The sequence below is a fragment of the Empidonax traillii genome, unplaced genomic scaffold (assembly GCF_003031625.1).
Source record: "Empidonax traillii isolate 1590-97213 ecotype Southwest subspecies unplaced genomic scaffold, ASM303162v1 scaffold1445:size164584, whole genome shotgun sequence".
Classification (NCBI taxonomy): Eukaryota; Metazoa; Chordata; class Aves; order Passeriformes; family Tyrannidae; genus Empidonax; species Empidonax traillii.
In genome coordinates this window covers 120,708-141,579 of record NW_020956638.1, presented here as the reverse complement: position 1 = coordinate 141,579, position 20,872 = coordinate 120,708, and the positions used below count along the sequence as shown (strand labels likewise).

The following is a 20,872-nucleotide window of genomic DNA, read 5'->3' as shown; positions in this document are numbered from 1 at the left end:
TTGACATTTCCACATTAATTCTCCTTCCTACCAGTCTAAGCATTTCCATTATGAATCTCTGTAGTTATTGGTAGCGTGATTTAAACCACAGGCAAAAAAAAAAAAAAAAAAAAATTGTTTTAGGATTTCAGTGTCTCCTGGAAATTCCACAGAGAGCAGTTCTGTGCTCTCTCTTCCCTATAGCAGAGCCTGGTCTCCCTGCCAGGCCATAGGGAGCGCATCTGGCACCCCTGAAGGTCCCTGGAAGAAAGACAGGGCTGGAAAAGGCTAGAATTGCTGCTGCTCCAGTTGGAGACAGGAGCCTGGAAACTGAATACTGACAAATCCAAATAAAAAAATAAGGCACTTTTTAACAGTATATAAAGGTCTTTATATCAAGGCCAGATGCCTTTCTGGTAAGTTACTTTAGTCCTGCACAGGGTTTTTGCTCAGGGCAAGGGCAGCTATGTGAAATGCAATCCCCTGCACTGTTGAGCAGGTCACATTTAGGATATAATGGTCCTGTTTGGCTTCAGATGCTGGGGATATTAATTCCCAGATTGCTCAGAGAGGAAGAGCAGAGGTTGTGAAGGTGGAGAGGGAAGAATGCTTTGGTAAAGAGCCTTTGCTCAGGGATCAGTGACATGGCAATTTATGCCAAGCCTGCAGCTCAGTATCCCTCATTTCTTTTCATCATTAGGGAAAAAAACCTATTGTTGCTACCCTTTCCTTCTCTGCTGAGTCATTCTGTAAATAGAACACCACTTCAGTTGGGACTGCTAATTGCCTTAAAATCCCCATGGCACCTCCATGACTTAGGCAGGTTTTGCACTTGCTTTAGGGACATATAAACCAGAGTGTAGCCAGGTAAAGGAACTTGAACTAGATCACCCAGAAAGACAGAGACCACTTCAATCAATCAATTCGAGAGCCCAGGAGTTGTGTTTCCATAGCCCCTGCTGTATCCACTAAATCACACGAACCACTAAGGAAAGATCCTGCCAAAAGCCACTGTTTTGTGTTTTTTAAAACCACAAGAAGCATGTTCCTCAATTCCACAGGGTTTCTTCCTGGTACTTGGTGCAGATTAATTAATTACGTATTTTTAAAAGAGATGTAAAGCCTTGGGCAGCCCGAAAGCCATTGAAGTTTTAATTCTCAGAACTATTCCCTGACTTGACTGTTGTCCAGTTCCTATTCAGGCAAGATAGGAATTAAGATTAATGAACCCAAACAAACTGGTATTTCAGAGAATCAGTCTTTGCCAGGCTTTATATTCTCATGACAGAAAATCATTGAGGCATAAATACAGCGCTCAGTCATTGGTGTATATTAACAACACCACGTTGTTCCCAGAAATGCTGAATACAGTGCAGAGGAAAATGAAGTCTTAAAGTGCATTAATTTGGGTTGAGGCATTTTTCAAAGTGAGCAAACCAGAACCTATGGATTGAGGCTGTCCTGTTCTTGTATTGCACAGATATGAAGGCTATTCAGATTCCAGAAAGGCTTCTCCTCATCTGGCGTGGTTGTTTGGGCTTGGTGATGGCTGTCTCTGCAGTGCCTTTCACCAGCTGAACGTTCTGGAGACATTTTTTAAAAGGCAAAAGGAGGAAGGCTGAGTTTTAAGGAGCGAGAAGTAAAAAAAAAAAAAACCTTTAGCTACTAGGATCAGTGAATTCTGTAATATTTGGGGTAAACACATGCCATTATCTGCCAGCATCTGTCCAAATCCCAAGAAGGGGTTTGTGGCCAGAGCCTGTTTTGTAAGCAAATGAGAACAGGCATGGGCGCAGGAGCATTTCACCTGTCCTGGGACTAGAAATAGTGATGGTACAGCACTAATACAGGAAGTTATTGATGTAATTTCCAGAAGATGTTTGCTCAGGGGGGAAAAAAAAAATCTTCCTGTGTTTGTATTTCCACACTGAAAAGACATCTCCTGTGACATTATCTTGTTTGTTCTGACATTGCAGCAAGAATGGAAGAAATAAAAGGGCAGAAAAGAGACCAGGGGCTTTTTTTTTGCTGCCAACAAAAAATAGAGGAAAGATGTAACCAAAATATCCAATGGTTACTTTAGTTCTCAGAGGCAGTTTAGCACATGAATTGTTTTTCATGGACAGTTGGGCTCCCAGACACAAGAGCATTCTGTAGTAAGCTTAATTACTCATTTTAATTATGCATTTTAATTAGCAAGGGACTAACACAGAGCTTTTCTCCCACTTTCTCAATGAACCCACTTCGTAATGTTACAGAAGAAACTTGTAACTGAAAACTCCAACTGTCTGAGGTTGAGAAAAACAACCTGAGGTTCAAGGGCTTTTCTTCTTCTTTAAATCCCATTCAGCGACGAGGTTGCATCTACCTCTGATTATTTTCAGGAGCTTTCTACTTACTCTGTTCTGCTCATGGACAACATCAAGAAATCACCCTGTACTGGTTCTTCTCCCAGTGGGGTCTCCTTTGCCAATATATTGTGCTGGCAGTTGCTCCCTTTAAATGATGTCCCAGTTCTTCCTCTTCCAGCAGTTTCTCCTCAGAGCTGTTGCTCTGTCCCTGCTCTGTCCTCCCTGCCCCAATCCCTAGGGGCACTGCTCTAGGAAATCTGCTTTTTTTCCTCATTCCCTTCAGGGAATGCCAGGTCAGAGAGACAAACAGGAGCGGAGGCAGATGCGTTCTGGAACGGTTTCAGTGGCAGCAGCGTGCGTGGTGGCGAATGGGTGGGGATAGCGATTGCCACAAAATCTTCAGCAAAATAACCAGGTGCCAGAAAGCAGCCCCCCACCACAAACATGTCACTTCTGGGCTGTTTCCTACTTTGCCTGAGACTGTACCTGCTGAGGAGGGATTTTCAGAATCTGCAGCATTCAGCATTCCTTCATAAATTGAGGCTGTCAGCAGAGTTTGGTGAAGCCAAAAAGGCCTCCAGGCTGTGCAGTCTGAGAGAAGCCAATCCTAATTTATTTGTAGTTTCGATCCAAACATGGGCTTGAAAAGGTTCAGATAAGGATATGGTTAAAATAGAGATGAGGTAGGTTTAAGGTGGGGTTGTGATTAAGAATGAAGGGAAAAAACAAAGTTGTGCCAACATTTTCTGAAACGTTCCCTCAGGTTTCAGTGCAAATGGCATCTTATATAATTTCCATCATGTAAGTGATGGAAAGTCTCCAGAAGTATGTGTTCTTTACAAGGCTTTGATGAAATGTTACAAGATTGGAGACCTCTTGTGTTATATTTATGTTGTACTTCCCTGCTACTGCTGGCTTGGGGTGAGCTCTGGAATCAGAATCATTGCCTGACATTTCTAGGTGTTTGCATGTCAAATTCAAGCTGCAACCTTCTCTTAACTCGTGGTTAAGGCTCAAGGCATTTTGTTTGGCTTTGCTTAGCTGAAGGCAATACTCATTTTATTGTCATTTACAGAGAGGAAGATGTAATTTTTTGTTTTTTTAATTTGGACATTGTAGCTTCCCTCAGTTTTAAAAACACATTATATAAGCTTCTTTTCATTGTGGTGAAAACCATCATTCTTCCACCCTTTTTCTCCATTAATAGATGGTGGACATAGTGCATTTTACCTCGTATGGACTAACTGCTGCATGTGTCTGTGATAACATCTGTAATTTTATCTCCTGGAAGATTTATCTTTTCCCACCCTTCTTATCCTCCAACAAATTATTGGTGCATGCTATCCATGTGACAGGATAATTGCACAGTTTAGCTGTGGCTATATATTTGAATAAAGATGATATTCATCTCTGCTAAATATTACCCTTCAGTAACTGTGGGAATCTGCAGGTTCAAGGGAAAAGCTCAGCTCTGGAAGTGAGCAGTTTGTGCTACGTGCACCTGCAGAAAAAAGTGCCCTATGATGCCACCATTTCATGTTTTGTATTGATTCTGGTGATGCTTTCAGTGCAAAAAGGATTTGCTTTATATTTTGCCTAATAAAATATCACTTGATGTAATTATATATGTTAAAAAAAATGAAGTTAGGACTGGGAATCAATGTCCTTCCCAGAATCCGAGTTGGAAAGCGATTACTCTTAATCAGAGGTGGTGGGAAAACAAAAAGGCAGATGGAGGGCTGAGCTTCTCAGAGAACTTGTTTACATTTCAGTTGCCATCGCTGATATGAGCAGCTCCAGAACTGATGATGCTGTTTGTTACTCTGGAAAGGAGACATCTGAACTGGCCAACACAAGCTTTTAACAAACAGAAGGGTATATAAAAATAATATTCAAAACAAAACAAAAACAAACAAACAAACAAAAACCGTCGCTGGGGATAGTTTCTAGAGCTGCTTTGGATTTCATCATCTCTATTTCCTCCTCTGGTTCAAATGTTTTTAACTGGAGAAAAAAAAAAAAAATGTTTGGCTTCTTCATCTTGAGCTCCTGCCTTTCTGCAGCTAAAAAAAGAAAAAAACTCTTAAATACATCCAAGTGTTTTAGCTAAAAGTAATGCCTTTCAGTGCTCTCTGAACCCTGAGCAGAGCACCAGATCAGGGCTGCAATGCCACCTTGGCACAAGCTGTCCCTCCAGCCTCTTCATCCACATGGGAATACCCAAAACCTGCAGAGAGGAAGGCTGAGTCAGCATAATTTACGAATCCAAGTGTATATTATTTCAATACAGTTTTCCTGGTATCCATTATAGTTACAGATGTTACAAGCTTCCATTATTAATGTTTTTAATGTGCTCGTAACTTTCCCAAACCCAGATCACTTCTGTTCAAAAGTAATTTTGCTGTCCTTTACAGGGTGTTTCAAGGGAAGGTTTTGACAAAACCTTCTTACCTGTTGTTTAGGTTAAAAGATGGAAAAGCGTGCCATTGCCTGTCAATAAAACTCTAATTATACCCTTTTGAGCAAAACACACAGAAAAAAACAACCCACCCAACAGTAACACCCCACCTCAGCATGGACCCCATCCTTATGAGGCCTAAAGTTTATGCCTGGCTTTGTAGGTAAAGCTTTTATTGAAACAATTTAATTGTTTTAGTCAATCAAATTTAATCAGTTATTATTTTTGTTATTCCTTTCCAAGAAAGCATATCCTAGTGTGTGTGTGTGCCACTGCCCTCTGGTGCACAGCGGCAGGAGAGCTTGGCTGCTCTGGGGACTGAGGTGTGGGCACCCACCCACCCACTTTCCTACTCAGTGCAAGTGCTCAGGCTCCTCCTGACTTAAATCTTCACCCCCCTTGGGAGTCAGGAAACATAATTCCTGTAAAAGATCTGCCCCTTTCTGTCTTGTGTCAGTAGAAAGTGCCACGTAGAAAGAGTGTGCTGGTGCGGTGCTCACCCCCTCGTGTTGTTGTGTCACGAGTTGCACATCCCCAAAATACCTGGGAGATTCACTGCAAGTGGTGGTGTGATCCTAATGAGTGTTACTAAAGCATCTCTGCCCTTTTGTTCTCTCCAGCACCCTCAAGGCCGAAAGGGTTTTGCCTAATCCAGTGTTTTTGGGATAAAATAAAAGGTTTGGCGGGGTAAATGCGCAGGGCTAAATACAGGGAGAAATGAAACCTAGTCAGTAAGAGCTGTAACTATCCGCTGTGGGCATCAGTGATAGGAAACCTGCGAAGATCAGCTAAAATCTCCAAAGATGTTTAGGATCAGCTGTGCTGCCCCAGCCCCCTGTAAGGAGGACAGCTCTGCTTGCTGTACCAAGCAGGGTGTTCACCTCATCTGGAGCTGCTCCCTGTCACCTAGAGCTCCTGTGCTCTTTATGGATTTATTGAGGCAATTAAGATAACACAGCCACGGATCTCAGTCTATGAATTTGCACCTTTTCGTGCTATTTTTCCATTAAAGCCAGATTTCAGGTGTTTCTGTCTCTCAGTGTAATAGTAGTGACCATCAAATCTGAACAGTCACTTCTTTTTCAGGATTTGCTCCCAGTGAGACTGGTGTGAATTTTGCCGTTTGGAACATGCCAGTATCAAGTGCTTTTGAACTGTAGTTGGGTGACCTTAGCTTTGTATTTCACAAATAAATAACTTTTCTCCCTAAAAAGGAGACCTATTCAATTGTACATCAAGTTCCAAGAGTTAGTCTCATGGTTCTGAACACTTGAATTTGATAACACAGTGAAAAACTGTAGACCTGATTTCTGCTGAAGGAGGGTAATTAGGAGGAAATTACTGCCTGGGTTTATTTCCATCTCTGACTTCTTCAAGCTTATCTATTTAAGTCTGTTTAAACAGTGCATGAAACACCTCATATGGATAAGCCTAATAAAAAAAAACCTCTCAAGTGTATATATGAAGTTTCACATACTTTATAAAGAGGTGATTTATTGGTAGGGGATAATTTTAAGCTTTTTTCTTAACTTGTACACAGGGGAGGTAGGCTAAACCCCATGCCTACCTTAAGTTGTGATTCTTTTCTGGTTATCAAAAAAAAAAAATTGTAGGGGCCAACAAAGATTTCTCTAATATCAAGTCTGTGCCATTTGCAAGTAGAATGTCATCCCCATTTTAGTCACTCAGTTGGGGCCCTGAATGTCAAGCTGAGGGCTTTTTTTTTTTTTTTTTTTTTACCATAATAAAGGTCTTGTAGGCTAAACTCCAATCCCTTTGATAGGTTTACACAAATGCCAAGATTGGTACTTTGCAGTGCTGTTGATGATACTCAATAAAGGTAGTTCTTCAGTCGTGCTCACCCTGCACTGTCTCCTGAGTGTTTGCATGTGTGAGTGCATTTAGATGGGTCTGTGCATGAATACACGCAGATAAATGAAATGTGAGGATATATTTAGTACAGACATCTGAGTTTCACACATATTCGTGCATGTATCCAGTATTAATCTGGGGCTTGACATAGAAAGAGCCAGAAAAAGCTCCTGAAGGCTTATTTAAAAAACCATTCCTGGGGCTCTGGTATCTCACCCTGTCAGATGCACTAATTTTCCCAAAGAATAATTACAAAATGAAAAACTATGCTAATTCTGAAATACAATCCCTGCTTGTTTAGCTTTTATTTACTTCACTTTGCAATAATACACTGTAACCACTCCACTTCTTAAAGACTTTGTCTCTGAACTGTGGCACCCAAGTAGGTGGCCTAGCTAATACTTCCATTTCCCCAGCCATTTACACTGGGCCAGACTGCGCTTTCAGGAGACTCAAGAGATTTGCTGGATAGCTTTCCTAGGGTTATCATCACATGTCAAAGATGATGTCCATATAGAACATTGATTTCCTAACAATGCAGCATCCTTGGAAAGAAAATCTTCTCTTTAGTTCACTCACTTTGTGTGAATAAAGACCATGGGGAAGGAATCAGTACTTCAAGAAAATACTTCTACTTACAATTACCACATTCCTGCTTCCTCTCTACCCTTCCAAAATCCACCATAAATAAGAGGTTGTGGTAATTAATTGCCGGCCAGGTGGCTCAATTAATGCTCTGCAAGTGCAGTGTCCTGTGGGTGAAGTGATACAGCTGAGGCATATTCTGTCCAGTTCTGTGTTTGAACACCAGCAGAGACAGCCACGTGCACAGACACACACACGGGTGCTAAGAGAGTCTGTTGTGTTCTATTTTGGGGTGGTTTTTTTCTAAGATGTGACACTTCAATTTTTCTTTCCTTCCTAGAGAGTTCAAAGTGCTTTTTTTTTTTTTTTTTTTTTTTTTAAAGAGCTTAATTTCTGTGCAGCAGAGCTCATGGGCAAAACACTAAATGCAAAATAAGGAATGCAGTCACGGTCCTGAATACGTTTTAACATTCTTCAGACCGGTGCCAGTTGTACACACTGACAGTAATCCTGTCTAATCCCCTCCACACGCATTGTCGTTGTACACCTGCTTTCATTGTCCCCCTTATATCAGTTCTTAATGCTTAGAACCACAACACACGAGGAGGCAAAGCAGCAGAACAAAGCACACGTGCACACACAGAGCGTGCTGTGCTACAGCTTTGCACTGTAAACATAAAACACAGTTGTAGATTTTTAGTGCTCAGAGTCAACATCTTCCATTAAGACGTTTTTCCTGCTTCCCCCCCCACCCCCCAGACCAACTGATGCATGTCTGTGTTTGTCTTTCCTGGCAGATTAACTGAAGCACATCGAACAGCTGTGAAAGTCATCAGGAGAATGCAGTATTTTGTAGCCAGAAGAAAATTTCAGGTAAGCAGCACAACTGATCATGAGTACAATTGCTGTAAGCTCGAGTACTTGGCACTGAAAGTGCTCTCAGAGTGGGCTTGTCTTCGTGCATGCAGTGCTAATAAGTCGAAGGTATTCTTTAAGTTCTTGGCCTCATCTTATGTGGATTTTTTTGTGCTGTGGGCAAAATTGCCGCCTGTCCATGGGTACAGCATGATACAAAAACCTGCATTTGTGCAGTCAGCAGGGTTATTTTTCACTTCTTCTTTTTTCTTGCTGCATTTGTTTTTTTTTTGGGGGGGTTCTATTCGTTTTACTACACCGAGCAAGAGTTACCCTTCTGCTAGAAGAAGTGAAGAAAACACTCTGCTGGAGTATCTGCAAGAGCACTGTCACTGTCCACTGTCCACACTGTCCACTCTGACACAACTGGTCAGAGGATGCTCAGCTGTGTGCTGTGGGTGGCTGTCACACTTGTGGCCCACGTTTCCAAATTTATTTCCCAGAAAGCGACATCTTAGGCCACATTTTGTAAAACTGTGGAGCATTGACCCTCTGGAAATTTGCTGTCTTTATGGAGGATTGAGTTCATTTTCTCATTCAGGTTAGAAAGTGCTCAGAATAAATATAAATGTACTGCATTGGAAATATCATCATATTTTGCCTGTTTACTGAGGCTCCTTACGATAAAACGTTTTTGGAATGGGATTCTGATATCATCATTCTCATCACCCACGTGCTGGAAATGCCATGGAAATGAAAAATTAACTTCTGGGCTGATTTTCAAAGCCCCTGTTATTTCCATTTAAGATTCTTGCTTTTTTTTTTTTTTGTCTGAGAGGATCCACTGCAAGTTAATGAACTTTCATGATCCTTTTGAAGAGGTTTTAAAAACATAAATCAAGAACCTATATTTCAGGGGAGTTTGATTAGAGCTGAGCACTTAATTGCAAGGGATAGAAGTCTGAGATAAGCTCACAGCACTCAGAAGACTCTGAATTATGGCAGACAGAATAGCATATACATTTCCCAAGCTCATGCAGGCATGTATCTTCAGACGACCTTACCTTTTAACTCAGAAAAAAAAACAGGAGAGCAGGATTATACTGTAAATATACCAGAGAGATAAACATTATGGGAAATTAAAATAAATAAATAAATAGATAAATAAATTTTATAAATAAAGATAAATAAAGACACCATTTAGCAAAACTCAAATCAGTTTATAAATGAGTTATGTTAAAAATTAGTATTTTTCAAACCACCAGAGACCTGATGTTCTGGAGCTGTCAGCCAATTTTACAAACTTTACAAAGCTGCCAAACTTTACAAACTGAACTTGATCAGTCTGTGGAGAGAATTCTGGGAGCTGGTGCTAGTGACAGAGAAAAAGAAGACGAAGGAATGATCTTCTGTGTCTTTCTTGGGGCCGTGAAATACAGTTTTTAGGGCTCCCTATGCTAATTAGATTTTGGAAGTTCAAAGCTGGGTAATATTATTTAAGAGTTTTGCATTAGGAGCTCTGAGCACACTGAATGTGGACTACTGAACTCAAACGGCCAGGATTTGGGATTCTGGGCAGAATGGAAGTTAAGGGAGTTGTTAAATTCTGCATTTACCACACTTCCCTGGAAATCCATTACCTCCTGGCTTAGGTGGTACTGTACTGGCATCTGCTAATAAAATCATAACAAGAGACTGGGCCAAAGTTTGGCAGGACGTTGGATGCTCAGATTTAAGCTTTATGGGAAAAGAGGAGATAAAAATGGTGAAAGCTGGAAGGGTGTTTTTCCTAAGCTTTAGAGAGCACTCAGGCAGATGGCAGTGTACAGTACTTTATACAGTTCAGAGCTGATGATTTGGTAAACGGGATAACAGAGAGAGGACTTCTTTTGGGGCAGAAATTTCATTGCCAATGAGTAGAATTAATTATGCACATGGGGGAAAGGGGAGGGGAAAAACCCCCAGCACATCCAGGCTCTGTGCCATGCCCGGTGTTTAAATAGAGAGTGCCCAAAGGAGAGGATGGAGAATTTCACCAAAACGCTCTCAAAGCACCTCCACTGGTCAATCCAAAGAGTGATACTGGCACTGTTTGTCGGGGTGAAGACAATTGGCTGCTTTTCTGGCCAGAAATAGTGATGTGTCAGCGTCTGCAAAATGTGAAGCTGGGGAAGCAAAAAAAAAACACACAAAAAAAATATTAAAAAAATAGGTGATAAACTGAAAGCTGAAACCTCCCTCCCCACCGAGTATCTCCTCTCACAAATGCACACCAGTGTGCACACGAACCCTTCTGAAAGCAATAATGCAGGTAAGTGCTGAGTGCAGGGAAGGCATTTTGCCACGGAGAGCTTTTCCTCCTTCGTTCATTTCGCGGGGTTTGTTTCCATTCCAGTTCCACGCCTTTCATTTGAAATTTCTAGGATCTTGTGGCTGCCTTCCAAGCATGACTCCAGCACATACTGTAGGTGTTCAGTGCATGTGTGCAGCGGTGCATGCTAATGGCTCTGGCTGAAGCTGTGACAGAGTGGAAACAGACAACAAGATGACTAATGTGCTGTTTGCAGTAATTTCCAATTACTAGATTTGCAGTTTACCTTCGCTTTTTTTTTTTTTTCCCCCCCTTCTTTTCTTGAGTCAGAGCCAAAAGGAAAATACCTTGCCCCACATTTCCCATAGGGGTTGGGACGGCTCTCAAAATGCTGACGTTTTCAAAAAGACATCATTTGTGTTTATACCACCACACACACACACATTGATTTTACTTGCTATAATTTTAGCATGCTGCACTTTTTATAATCACATCACTTTGTGCAAGTTCTCTAGACTTGCTTCGAAATTCTGCCATAGCAGTAACAGCGAGAAACCAAAGCTTGGCAGAAGCATCTGGATTCTCATTAGAATGGGAATAAAGCTGGGCAGATGGCAGTTTTTTTTGCTCTCTTGCATTTTTTTATCTGTCCTTTTTTATTTGAATTGCACTTTTTTTTTTCCTGACCTCGTAGGTATCGTGAAAGACAAAGAAGCGCAAACAAAATCCACATGCAGCAGCCTTCTGACTTATGTGAAGCATCTGTCCTCCCAGTTCCTTAAACAGCAATATTTCTGTCACCAGACATCTTTAGTCTCTAGAGACATTTGATTCCGGGTCCAAGTGTTATGAATTGGGCCCGTTCCTGTGGTTCAGTCCTCTGACATTATGATTATCATATGGTTTTGGAACGAGCCAAGAGATACGGCACATGATAGCCTTAGATAAATTATATATCTTGGTTTTGTGTTTTTCAAATACACTGTGAAGGTCTAATATTTTGCTCAGTATGAAGTAACATGAAGACATGACTCTAACTGACAGTAATGGGAATCATTTGGCTCCGTCTCCACAGTAAATATGCACTCCTACAACAGATAGATATTTTTTATTCATTGCAAAATGACAAGCAAATAACCTCTGGAACAAATCAAGTTTAAACAATACTCAACTTTCAGTCTCTTGACTCCTTTCCCAGCAAGCTCGGAAGCCGTACGACGTACGGGACGTGATCGAGCAGTACTCGCAGGGACACCTCAACATGATGGTCCGGATAAAAGAACTTCAAAGAAGGTAGGCCCTGTCTACCTCATGAAATATTTGATTTCTCCAGTGCCAGCTGGCTTTAGCAGAGATGTGTACTTAATGAACAGTAATTGTCTGAAATTGCAAGCACAACAGGGAGCACAATATCTGGAGGATTTAGCTCGGAGTCATTTTTAACCCTTTTTATGACCAGGCTTACAATCATCCTTTATTCTCCTCTCCTCTTTTTCTCCAAGTGAAATTACACGAAACGAAGGTGCATGCTGTGAAGGTTATAGTATGAAGCAAGTTTTTCTGTCCTCTTCTTAGAAGAGGAAAACTTTTCAAATAACGATTTCTCTTTCTGTTCCCACTCTCTGGTTCTCTACCGTCGAGAGAAATCTGGTTCACTTGTGTTTCCCTCTCTATCTGGAACCTTTCCCTTCCTACATTCCTCCATGCACATGGAGTTTCAGCTTTGCAGCTGAAATACTCTGCCACAAAACTGTTCTCCTCTGTTTCAGCACAAAGTGCTTTTCTCTTTACAAATTAACGCTGTGGACTGGGACACCAGAATGAACCTCTCTGGCCCTTAAATCAAACGAAAAAGAAAAAAAAAAAAATCCTGCTGAATGGAATCTCCTGTGTCAACATATATAGATATTAAATCCGCCTGTATGAGAGTCAGGGAATAGTTGCAAATGTTATTAAGAAGCTATTCTGTTTGTATAGTCTTTGTTATTAGATTATGTAAGACACAGGAGAACTATGTTTTGGTTACAACTCGAAAGTCCAAGAAATATTAGTACTCAAGAAAATAACAATAATAATATGGTTTGATTTTGGAGGCAAAAACTCTAAAGAACTAAACTGCTGACTGGATATGTAGAAAGTCATGCTGGTCTCATGTTTTTACTTGTTTTGGTTGAGGTTTGAAGCTACTGCAAATTCTCATGGAAATTATGCTCCCATGCTTTCTCTAGCAGCAGAGTTTAGGTTGCTTGGTAATTGCACTGCTGGTAATTCTCTGTTTGCTTTTCAGGTTGGACCAATCCTTGGGAAAGCCAGGTCTTTTCCTCCCAGGTATAGTGGCTGCATTTTATGTAAAATTATTACCTTCATAACTTTGGGAAAATACCCTTGGCTACAGTAATATGGATTTATAATCCAGCCAATTATGCAGTAATATAATTCTGTTAATAAGCTTTGGAATGCCTATGTAAAGATAAATATGTTGCATTTTTTCCTTCCTGAGTGACCAATGGATTTCAGTTCTGGAAAGCTCAAAGGAAGATCATGGGTCTTACTCAGGAAGAACTGGGGTAAATTTGAAAGCTAGAGTGATAGAAGGGGGATGAAATTCACCATAAAAAATGCAAGGTCAGGCACAGGGAAACTAATAAGGAAAATCTCTTTGGTGAACAGTTTGACATGTCTAAGAAAAAGAAGGTTTGCTAATTAATTGTAAGCAAATGCCACTGAATGTGATGGCCCTGCACAGCAGTGATATTCTGGGAAAATCTTGCGGTGGGAATTGTGGAGATCAGAAACCTGAGTGCTTGATGGGGAAAACTGAAAGAAGTGTTTATTTTTTTTTTTCCCCCAAAAGAAGTTGAATTCAAATTTCAGGGGCTCTGTCTCATTCTTTGTCCCTACAAGCTCAAAAGTGACTTAGGAACTGAAGCCACATATCCCCAAGTGACTTTCAGCACCCACAGCCATAAGTTTAATTGAGGGTGGCAAAGTTGTTTCAGAGTCTTTAAAAAATTACATATTATCAGTGGTTAATATTACCAGAACAAGAAATATCTCTCAAAATACCTTTTCAACATCTGAGTGCTGCAGAGGACTCAGTAGTATGATCTTCCTTCCCTGTAGCTGTGCTCCTTTTGGACCACAGGAAAATCATCTCTCAGCTTGAATACTTCTATAAATATTTATCCTTGGGAATTCATTCCACAATGTGCGAGCTAAACTAAGGGGAAAACTCCCCTTACCTCCAAGAATGTATTATTTTATTTCAAATGCAGCATTACCAAATTAGAACTGCAAGTTGTGCTCAAAAAGACTAGTGTTGGAAACACTTTTTATGAAGCAGTGTCTTGGAGAGGAATAGTTAGGAGTGCTGGCTGCAAAGAAACTAATTCTGAGAGGTTTAAGAAACTTTGTTTTTTTTTTTTTAAGAGCAGTTATTTTATCTAGAGCCTCCACAAATCCAAAAATCAGATGAGTGGTTCCAGATAAATGGTCTGCAGAACTAAATCTGGAGTTAGTTTACAATTACTCCCAGTATTATCCAACCTGCTCTCACTGCCAGTACTATCCAAGTGATGAACAGTGATGAGTGGTTACAGTATTTGTCTGCTTTGGGTGAAAACAGACTCTTGAATTGCCCTTCTCCTCTGGAAAAGGAGTTCTTCCTGAGCTTTCCTCGGAATGCAAGGCTTGTTCTGCACTGACAATGCATTTTCAGTGTAGCACTTACACTTTTCCAGGCATTGCTAAAAACCCCATTTGTAACAATATGGGTGTTTCCTCCAGACTGTCTTATTTTTGTATTGATGGCAAATAGAGCAAAAAGAGAAATGACAATGCAAACAAAATTAAACTGCCAAGGAGAAAAAAATGAGAAGAATTTTCCTTTAGAGCTCTTTTTTGTTTTTCCCTCCTGGTTTTATTATACTCCCATTCAAAGAATCTTCAGGGCTGATTCCAAGCCCGTTGAAATGAATGGGAGTCTTCCCAGTGACCTCAGTGGGTTTTGGATCAGGGTGTTATTGAAACCCTGTTGTCAGCTTTGAGAATATAAAGTAATTGCAGTGTATCTGTAGTATTATTACCTTTCAAAAGTGAATGATGTCATAAAAGATCCAGAATCTGAATTCACTGGGAGCAATCATTGTTATTTTTCAAGTCAGTTTCTCAGAGACAAAAAAGCACTAAAAGCTGTGTTAAAACAAGATAAGGACGCAAGGACAGAATAAAAGCCACGCTGGGTCAGACCAGTCCTGACTCTGATGGAGCCAAAAGCAAAGTGCTTTGGGAAATGTGTTAAAAAAGGCTATGCCTAAGCCTCTAAGCTTCCTGTGAGCTTTCAGCCATTTGCAGATCAGAGACTTCCTGACATGGTTTCAGTGCCTTCAGGAGTACAAAATAGTGTGTCCAGACATATTTTGTATAAAGAGTTTTCGTGATTTCAGTTTCACGTACGCAGATGGTGAGAAATTCCACCTTTTTGCTTGTTTTGGTCTTGGTCCCTACTAGTTTTCTTTGAAACTCCTACTATCAGGAGTGGATTTAAAAACCTTAAGATGATGAATGCATTTTCCAAAGACCTGAATCCCATTTTTATTGAAAGCCTGTCCCAGTGTTCCAGGTGACACAATTTTGTAAGATGAAACACGTTCATGTAATAATACAGACCTTAATAACTCCAAAGTGTTGATATAGAGGCAAAGCACATATTAATAAAATTACTGAATTAGCAAAGTAGACACTTATAGAATGATACAAATAAAAAGAGTGTAAAACTTGGCCTCCACTACACATAATGAAGTTAACTGCTTCTGATTGTACTTGTTGAGACTTACCATAGCTTTTCAGGGGCAAAGGTGAAGAATAATGCCAAGGTAAAACAAAAAGGCCAGTGTTTGAGTTCAGAAAAGTACACAAAAAGCTGGTATTTATCTGCAGTTCATCTGAATCTCTTGGGTCTGCATAACACAGGTGGGAATCCCTGGAGGAAAGGGCTTCTTTGTAAAATTCTGACAGTTCCACTGCTTGCTTTTTTTTTCCATTAAATGTCACCTAAGCTTTCTGATAGCTTTTCCTTCCCATCTGTTAAGAAGAAATCGGGTCATAGTATCTTTTAAAACATAATAAATATGCTTGGTTTAATTTATATCTTTTTGAATGGATTAATATTTGAAATAAGAGATACTCTTATTTCTGCCAGAACTGATTTATTCCACTCCTCCAGGAGACAAAATCAGTGGGAACTTGGTCAAAACCAGAAACCACATAGGATATTTTCTGTAGCTGTCAGGTGTTCACAATCTTGTGTCTGAAAGTTCATTTCATTGCTGGAGTTGCTCTACCTCAAAGCAAGGAGCCAGCAGAAATATCACTTATCTCCTGTTTTGAGAGTTTGGAATTTGCAGCTAATTTACTGCCCATTTAGATCCTCTGAACAATCTTGAACTGTATTCTTAATAAAGAAACTTGCATTTAGTTTTTAAATTGGTGTATTATTTGTTTTATACACAGTGTAACGATAGCGTGTGTAAATCCTGCCATCAGCATCTGCTGGAGGAAGGGCAGAAGTGAGATACAGCTCTTTAACAAATGCAGTGAGCAAAGCTTGTCTCCAGTAAATTGATTTTATTGTTCCTAGTGAGTCATTTGAGCAAATTGTGTCATCTCAGAGGCTAGATAATTATTTCTTCTAACCAAAGGAAAAAAAAATATGTTTTATTTAATATTTGGTATTTTCTGATGAGATGGAGGACGCTAATTGTATGAAAAATTAAGAATTTGATGCGATCCCTCATTTTATTTGCTTTCTTCCTCCTCCTTATATCCTTGTATGTTATTTATATCAGATGCTTCCATTTGGGGAAAGAGTCACCACCTGCTGAACTGGCATGGAGCACACCTAAAATTTTTAACTTTTTTTTTTTTTTTTACAAGAGGCTTCTCTTGTTCTTTACTAGGAAAAGAGATGGGCCAGCTTTGTGAAAATATTAGGAAACGAATACAGGATTGTGTTGTTTTGAAAGTAGAATAGCATGTGTAGTCAGGAAGGCGAAGGCTTCCAGGGAAGAAATTTCTTTGTTTATAAAGATGAGAACTGGACTAGATGACCCAACAAGTATTCAATCTCCTGAACTGTAAAACCTAGTGCTTATTTATCAGTGTTTTCTCTGATTCAAAACCAATTGTATAAAATGATGAGCTTGTGTTGGTATCATACCAACCACATTACACAAGCTTGTTTCAAGATATTTCTTTTTTTATTTCTGAGCTAAAACTTGTCCATATGTGTTTTCATCCAGTTATAAATAGTTGGGCTTCCTTCCATTAAGGTCATGCAAATGTACTCTTTGTTTTTGTGCCTTTCCCATACGTGTTACTGGATTGCTCAGCTGATCTGTCTGTTTTCTTGAAGCCCAACAAAAGGAACAGAAAAAAATTAATACTAATAGAAAGTTATTTTTTTTACAAAACAAAGACTGTAGAAATTAGGACATCTCAGATTTGTAGTTAGCCCTGCTATTTTTTTAACTGTGTTAAAGTAAATAATCTAATACAGAAAGTCTAAAATTATGTATCTTGAAAATTATGTGTCTGAAAAGACTCAGGAGAGAAAACATAACCATGAGATAGAAATCAAATGTACTGGAGCAACATTACCTGAACTTGTGCTCACCCTTCTAAAAACAGCATCCAGCACGTTGTGCACAAACCACATTTACTTTAAAGGATGGTCTTTATTAGAAGAAAATGCTTGTAAATTAGAGCTGACTGCTGTTTTATATGGAGGCTAATAAGAAATTGGGAAAGACCACAGCATTTTGTGACTTACACAATCTGCATGCCAGTAAAGGGGTGGACAAGACACAGCTATGTGCATGTGTGTCATTCTTTTCACTTCATCTGCTGGGAGTGCCACAGGCCACAAAATAGCTTCTTACTGCTTATCTGCTTCCTATTTTCTTGTTTTCTGTTCCACACAACATTTGAGAATAACTGAAATAGGAAACATGATTAACTTGGTTTTGCTTGGTTTGTGATGTCTTGGTGGTTATCTGATGGGTGTAATTAGAGCCAGTGAGGAAATTATTATTTTATTTTATTATTATCTTAAAAAAACCCAAACATCATACTTTTTGAAATATTTCTTCATGTTTGGGGGACTTTTAGGGTTTAGACCTGAACAAAAACACTTCCTACCCACTGCTGTTCGAATCACATCCCAATTTAGAAATCCTTGAAGGCATGGGTTTTTTCTGATATATACTTTGGGAGATTTGCCTACATATTTGCTAACTAGAAAGTGGACTTTCTAGTCAATTGTTTCATTTTAGGCAGAGATGAATACAGATAAACTCGAGCCTCAGCCACTTATATTTTAAGAGGTTTCTGAGGTTGTGAATGATGCAGAGCACACATGTGTAAGCCAAGCTGTGTCATTTATTGTCTGTCCCCACACAGAGTCCTTGAAAAATCTCTGAATTTTCTCTCCTTATTGTGTTTGTTCCTACAGGGTAGATTGGATAGATTAGATAGATAGATTAGATAGATAGATAAAATAGATAGGTGGATAGATAGATAGATAGATAGATAGATAGATAGATAGATAGATAGATAGATAGATAGATAGATAGACGGATGATAGAACCCCTGGATAGTGCTGTATTCTACACCTGCAACCTCAGCTGAAAACTATTCTGATTTCTTTAGTTATAGCAAGTGTACATTGCTCATGCCGATGATATCCAAAATAGGAGGTGTGCCCAGTACTAGGCCTATTCCATCTAACTACATGCAATTAGCTGGCATAATTAAACAAGGAAACAAATTACCACAGACAGTATCTCTAATCATTCACGTCCACAGACTACTCTACCAATGTCCAGGTTGCCCTTTAGACTAACCTAATCTTGCCAGTTATGCAAACTGATTCCCTTCTCTCCAATAACTCTCTTTCACTTCCATTCACCACCAAAAATTCTTTCTAGTTGTGTTCATGTTTTTTTATGCTACCCTACTATTACCAGCTTCTTTTTTTTTTGCTTTAAATATCATAAATATAATTCTTAGTCTGAAATTACTCTCCAGTAATGGATGTCCCGTTTTTATTCTTCTTTATTTAGAAAAAGGGGTAGACAAAGGATACTACAGCATAGGAGCCAGACTGATCCGGCTGGAGGATAAGGTAAGTGCATGAAAGCTTGCTTTTTTTTCCCTGAGTCATGATATCTGATCTACAGACCTGCAAGATAGTATCTTGGCATGATTTACTTTGGAATTGCAGGGCACCATAATAAAGAGTAATATAATTTTTGGAAGGGAGTTGATGAAGTGTCACGTGCACGTTGTTCAGCATTAACCATTTACCTGCCATGCAGGTTTGGTTCTTGGGTATAAAAGGAACTGCTTTCATCTTGAAGCCAAATCACCCATTTTGTGTATAAGTATTAGTGAGTTAAACAGAAATATCAGGAGCCTTTGAAAGTAGCAACAGTTGATATCTCAGTTAATGGTCTTGAGATTTTTTAATGTTTGCTGCTTTTTTTTCCCCTGTGCAATTATCTTTGCATCAATTCTGCCCCTGCCCCACTGCCTTCTCTCCAAGAATATGTTCATATTTGTCATTAATTAGAGTTACTCAGAAGTATGCCCAGAGGCCAAAGCTCAGGGAGGCTCTATTGTTTTAGACCTAATACAAACTTCCTCAAGAGCTTTTCCCACTGAAGTAATAACAAAAAAAAAAAAAAAAAAAAAAAAAAAAAAAAAAAAAAAAAAAAAAAAAAAAAAAAAAAAAAAAAAAGAAGTTTGCTTAAAATTAAGGCTCTATTTCTCTAACAGTGTTTTGGTCAGCACTCCTACCTGCCTCTCAAAGCTGGTGTCCCTAGAAAAGGATGATTTCTGTGGACAGTAGCACAGTAGCTTTGGTGTGTGGTGTGATGTAACAGCTGAGACAAAAGTCCACTTGAATTTATCCTATCCACTGCTTATTTGTTACCCTTGTCCCACTCAAATTTCTTATGCAAATTTTCCTTGCACTTCTTTCTGAGGAAGTGAGGCAAGAGGAGAAGGAAAATCCTCATAATTCTTAAGAACTGTGCATACAATCCCTTGCCTAATTTGTAATGATCGTTGCTGGGACAACACTGGCAATTTGTAACACTGTGTGTCAAAGAACAGATTTTCTTTGATTTTTAGCCTTCTTGGGCAGTGCCAGAGAATCAGCTTCCCAAATCAAATGAGTTAACTTTTAAAGTGGGTTGGTCCCTTGTGTGGACACAGTCGTTTAACATGAAATGGGCTTTCCTTCAGATTGCCTTAACTCACTTCAAAAGAGATACATTGCTCTCTAGCCTCTGTATGTTCTGTAAATTTGCACCACTAGCTCGTTCAGATTTCTTGAATATGCATATATAGAGAAACCCACAGTACAGATTTGAAAACTCAGCCATAAAAGTATCTGTGATAACAGTTAAGAGTGCTTTGAGTGAGAAATACTGCTAGTATCTTAAATACCTCTGGAAACAGTTTTTCACGGTCTCCTGGCTGCTCCATATTTATGAAGAAGAGAGGTGAGAAAGTTTTTAGTGTGTCTGGCACCGGTCCAGCTTTAGCACAATGGGCTGTGGATTCAGTAAATTTTATTTCAAAGCCTTCCTCAGAGTATTGCAGGGGGATCTTGGTGTAAGAAGGGGAATGTTGCAGGAGATACTGGTGTGTGCCATAAGTGCTGCACTGACTGATCTCTGTTGCACAGGCCTTTACAGCTTAAACCTGCCAGAAAACTGAACTCTGGCTGATTTGAAGAGTTATTATTTTTGTCAGTGCTGCCTTGGTGTAAATGTTTAGGGATGATGAAGCCACATGGTTTTACCATCTCAAGTTAAATATCTATTGAAAGCTTGTGGTAGCAAGTCTGTAGCGTGGATTCACTGCGATGTTTTCAGAACAACACTTGTGCAAATCAAAAAAAAGAAAAAACCCAGTGGTGCAGCCACCTCAACTTCATTTAGACATGATCTAAATATGGTGCAAGCTCAAAACATTAGTGTGGGTAAGACCTAGCTGCTATTTTATTTGAAAAGTTCAACTTAGTGCTTTAATTTTAAGTATTGTATGGAAACTGGTGAATTCTCTCTCTCTCTGCTTATTGTTCTGCAAAAAACACATAGAAAGGAATAAAAATCTGTTCAGATGTTTTCATAAGATGACTCAATCACTGCAGCTTCCTTTTTGTTCTCGGACCAAACTACAAATGTAAAATAAAATGCCAGACTCCAAGGTAATCCAGGGTATTTGTTTTTTCAGTACAAATTTCAGTACTTCTTTCAGGGGTACAGGGCTTCATTCTCATAGTCCTGCTGGGAAAAGAGACACGGTGCAGAAAAAGCACAGACATTTGTGGTGTTGCTTTGTTCAGGATTTTGGTGGAATAGATTTGGTTTGGGTTTTCTTTTTTTTTTTTTT

The 20,872-nt window shown here is 39.5% G+C and overlaps 1 protein-coding gene across 1 annotated transcript in view; it reads left to right on the top strand.

The window, feature by feature from the left end:
- Positions 1-8,042: 8,042 nt before the first annotated feature.
- Positions 8,043-20,872, top strand: part of LOC114070134 (potassium voltage-gated channel subfamily KQT member 1-like) — a gene marked incomplete at its 5' end in the record, with an annotated part of 70,444 nt that continues 57,614 nt past the window's right edge. Inside the window, 4 exons of the mRNA XM_027907374.1 lie at positions 8,043-8,118; positions 11,610-11,704; positions 12,699-12,739; positions 18,532-18,593. Of these exons, the coding sequence (XP_027763175.1) occupies positions 8,043-8,118; positions 11,610-11,704; positions 12,699-12,739; positions 18,532-18,593 (274 nt within the window). The remainder of the gene's footprint in view (positions 8,119-11,609; positions 11,705-12,698; positions 12,740-18,531; positions 18,594-20,872) is intronic.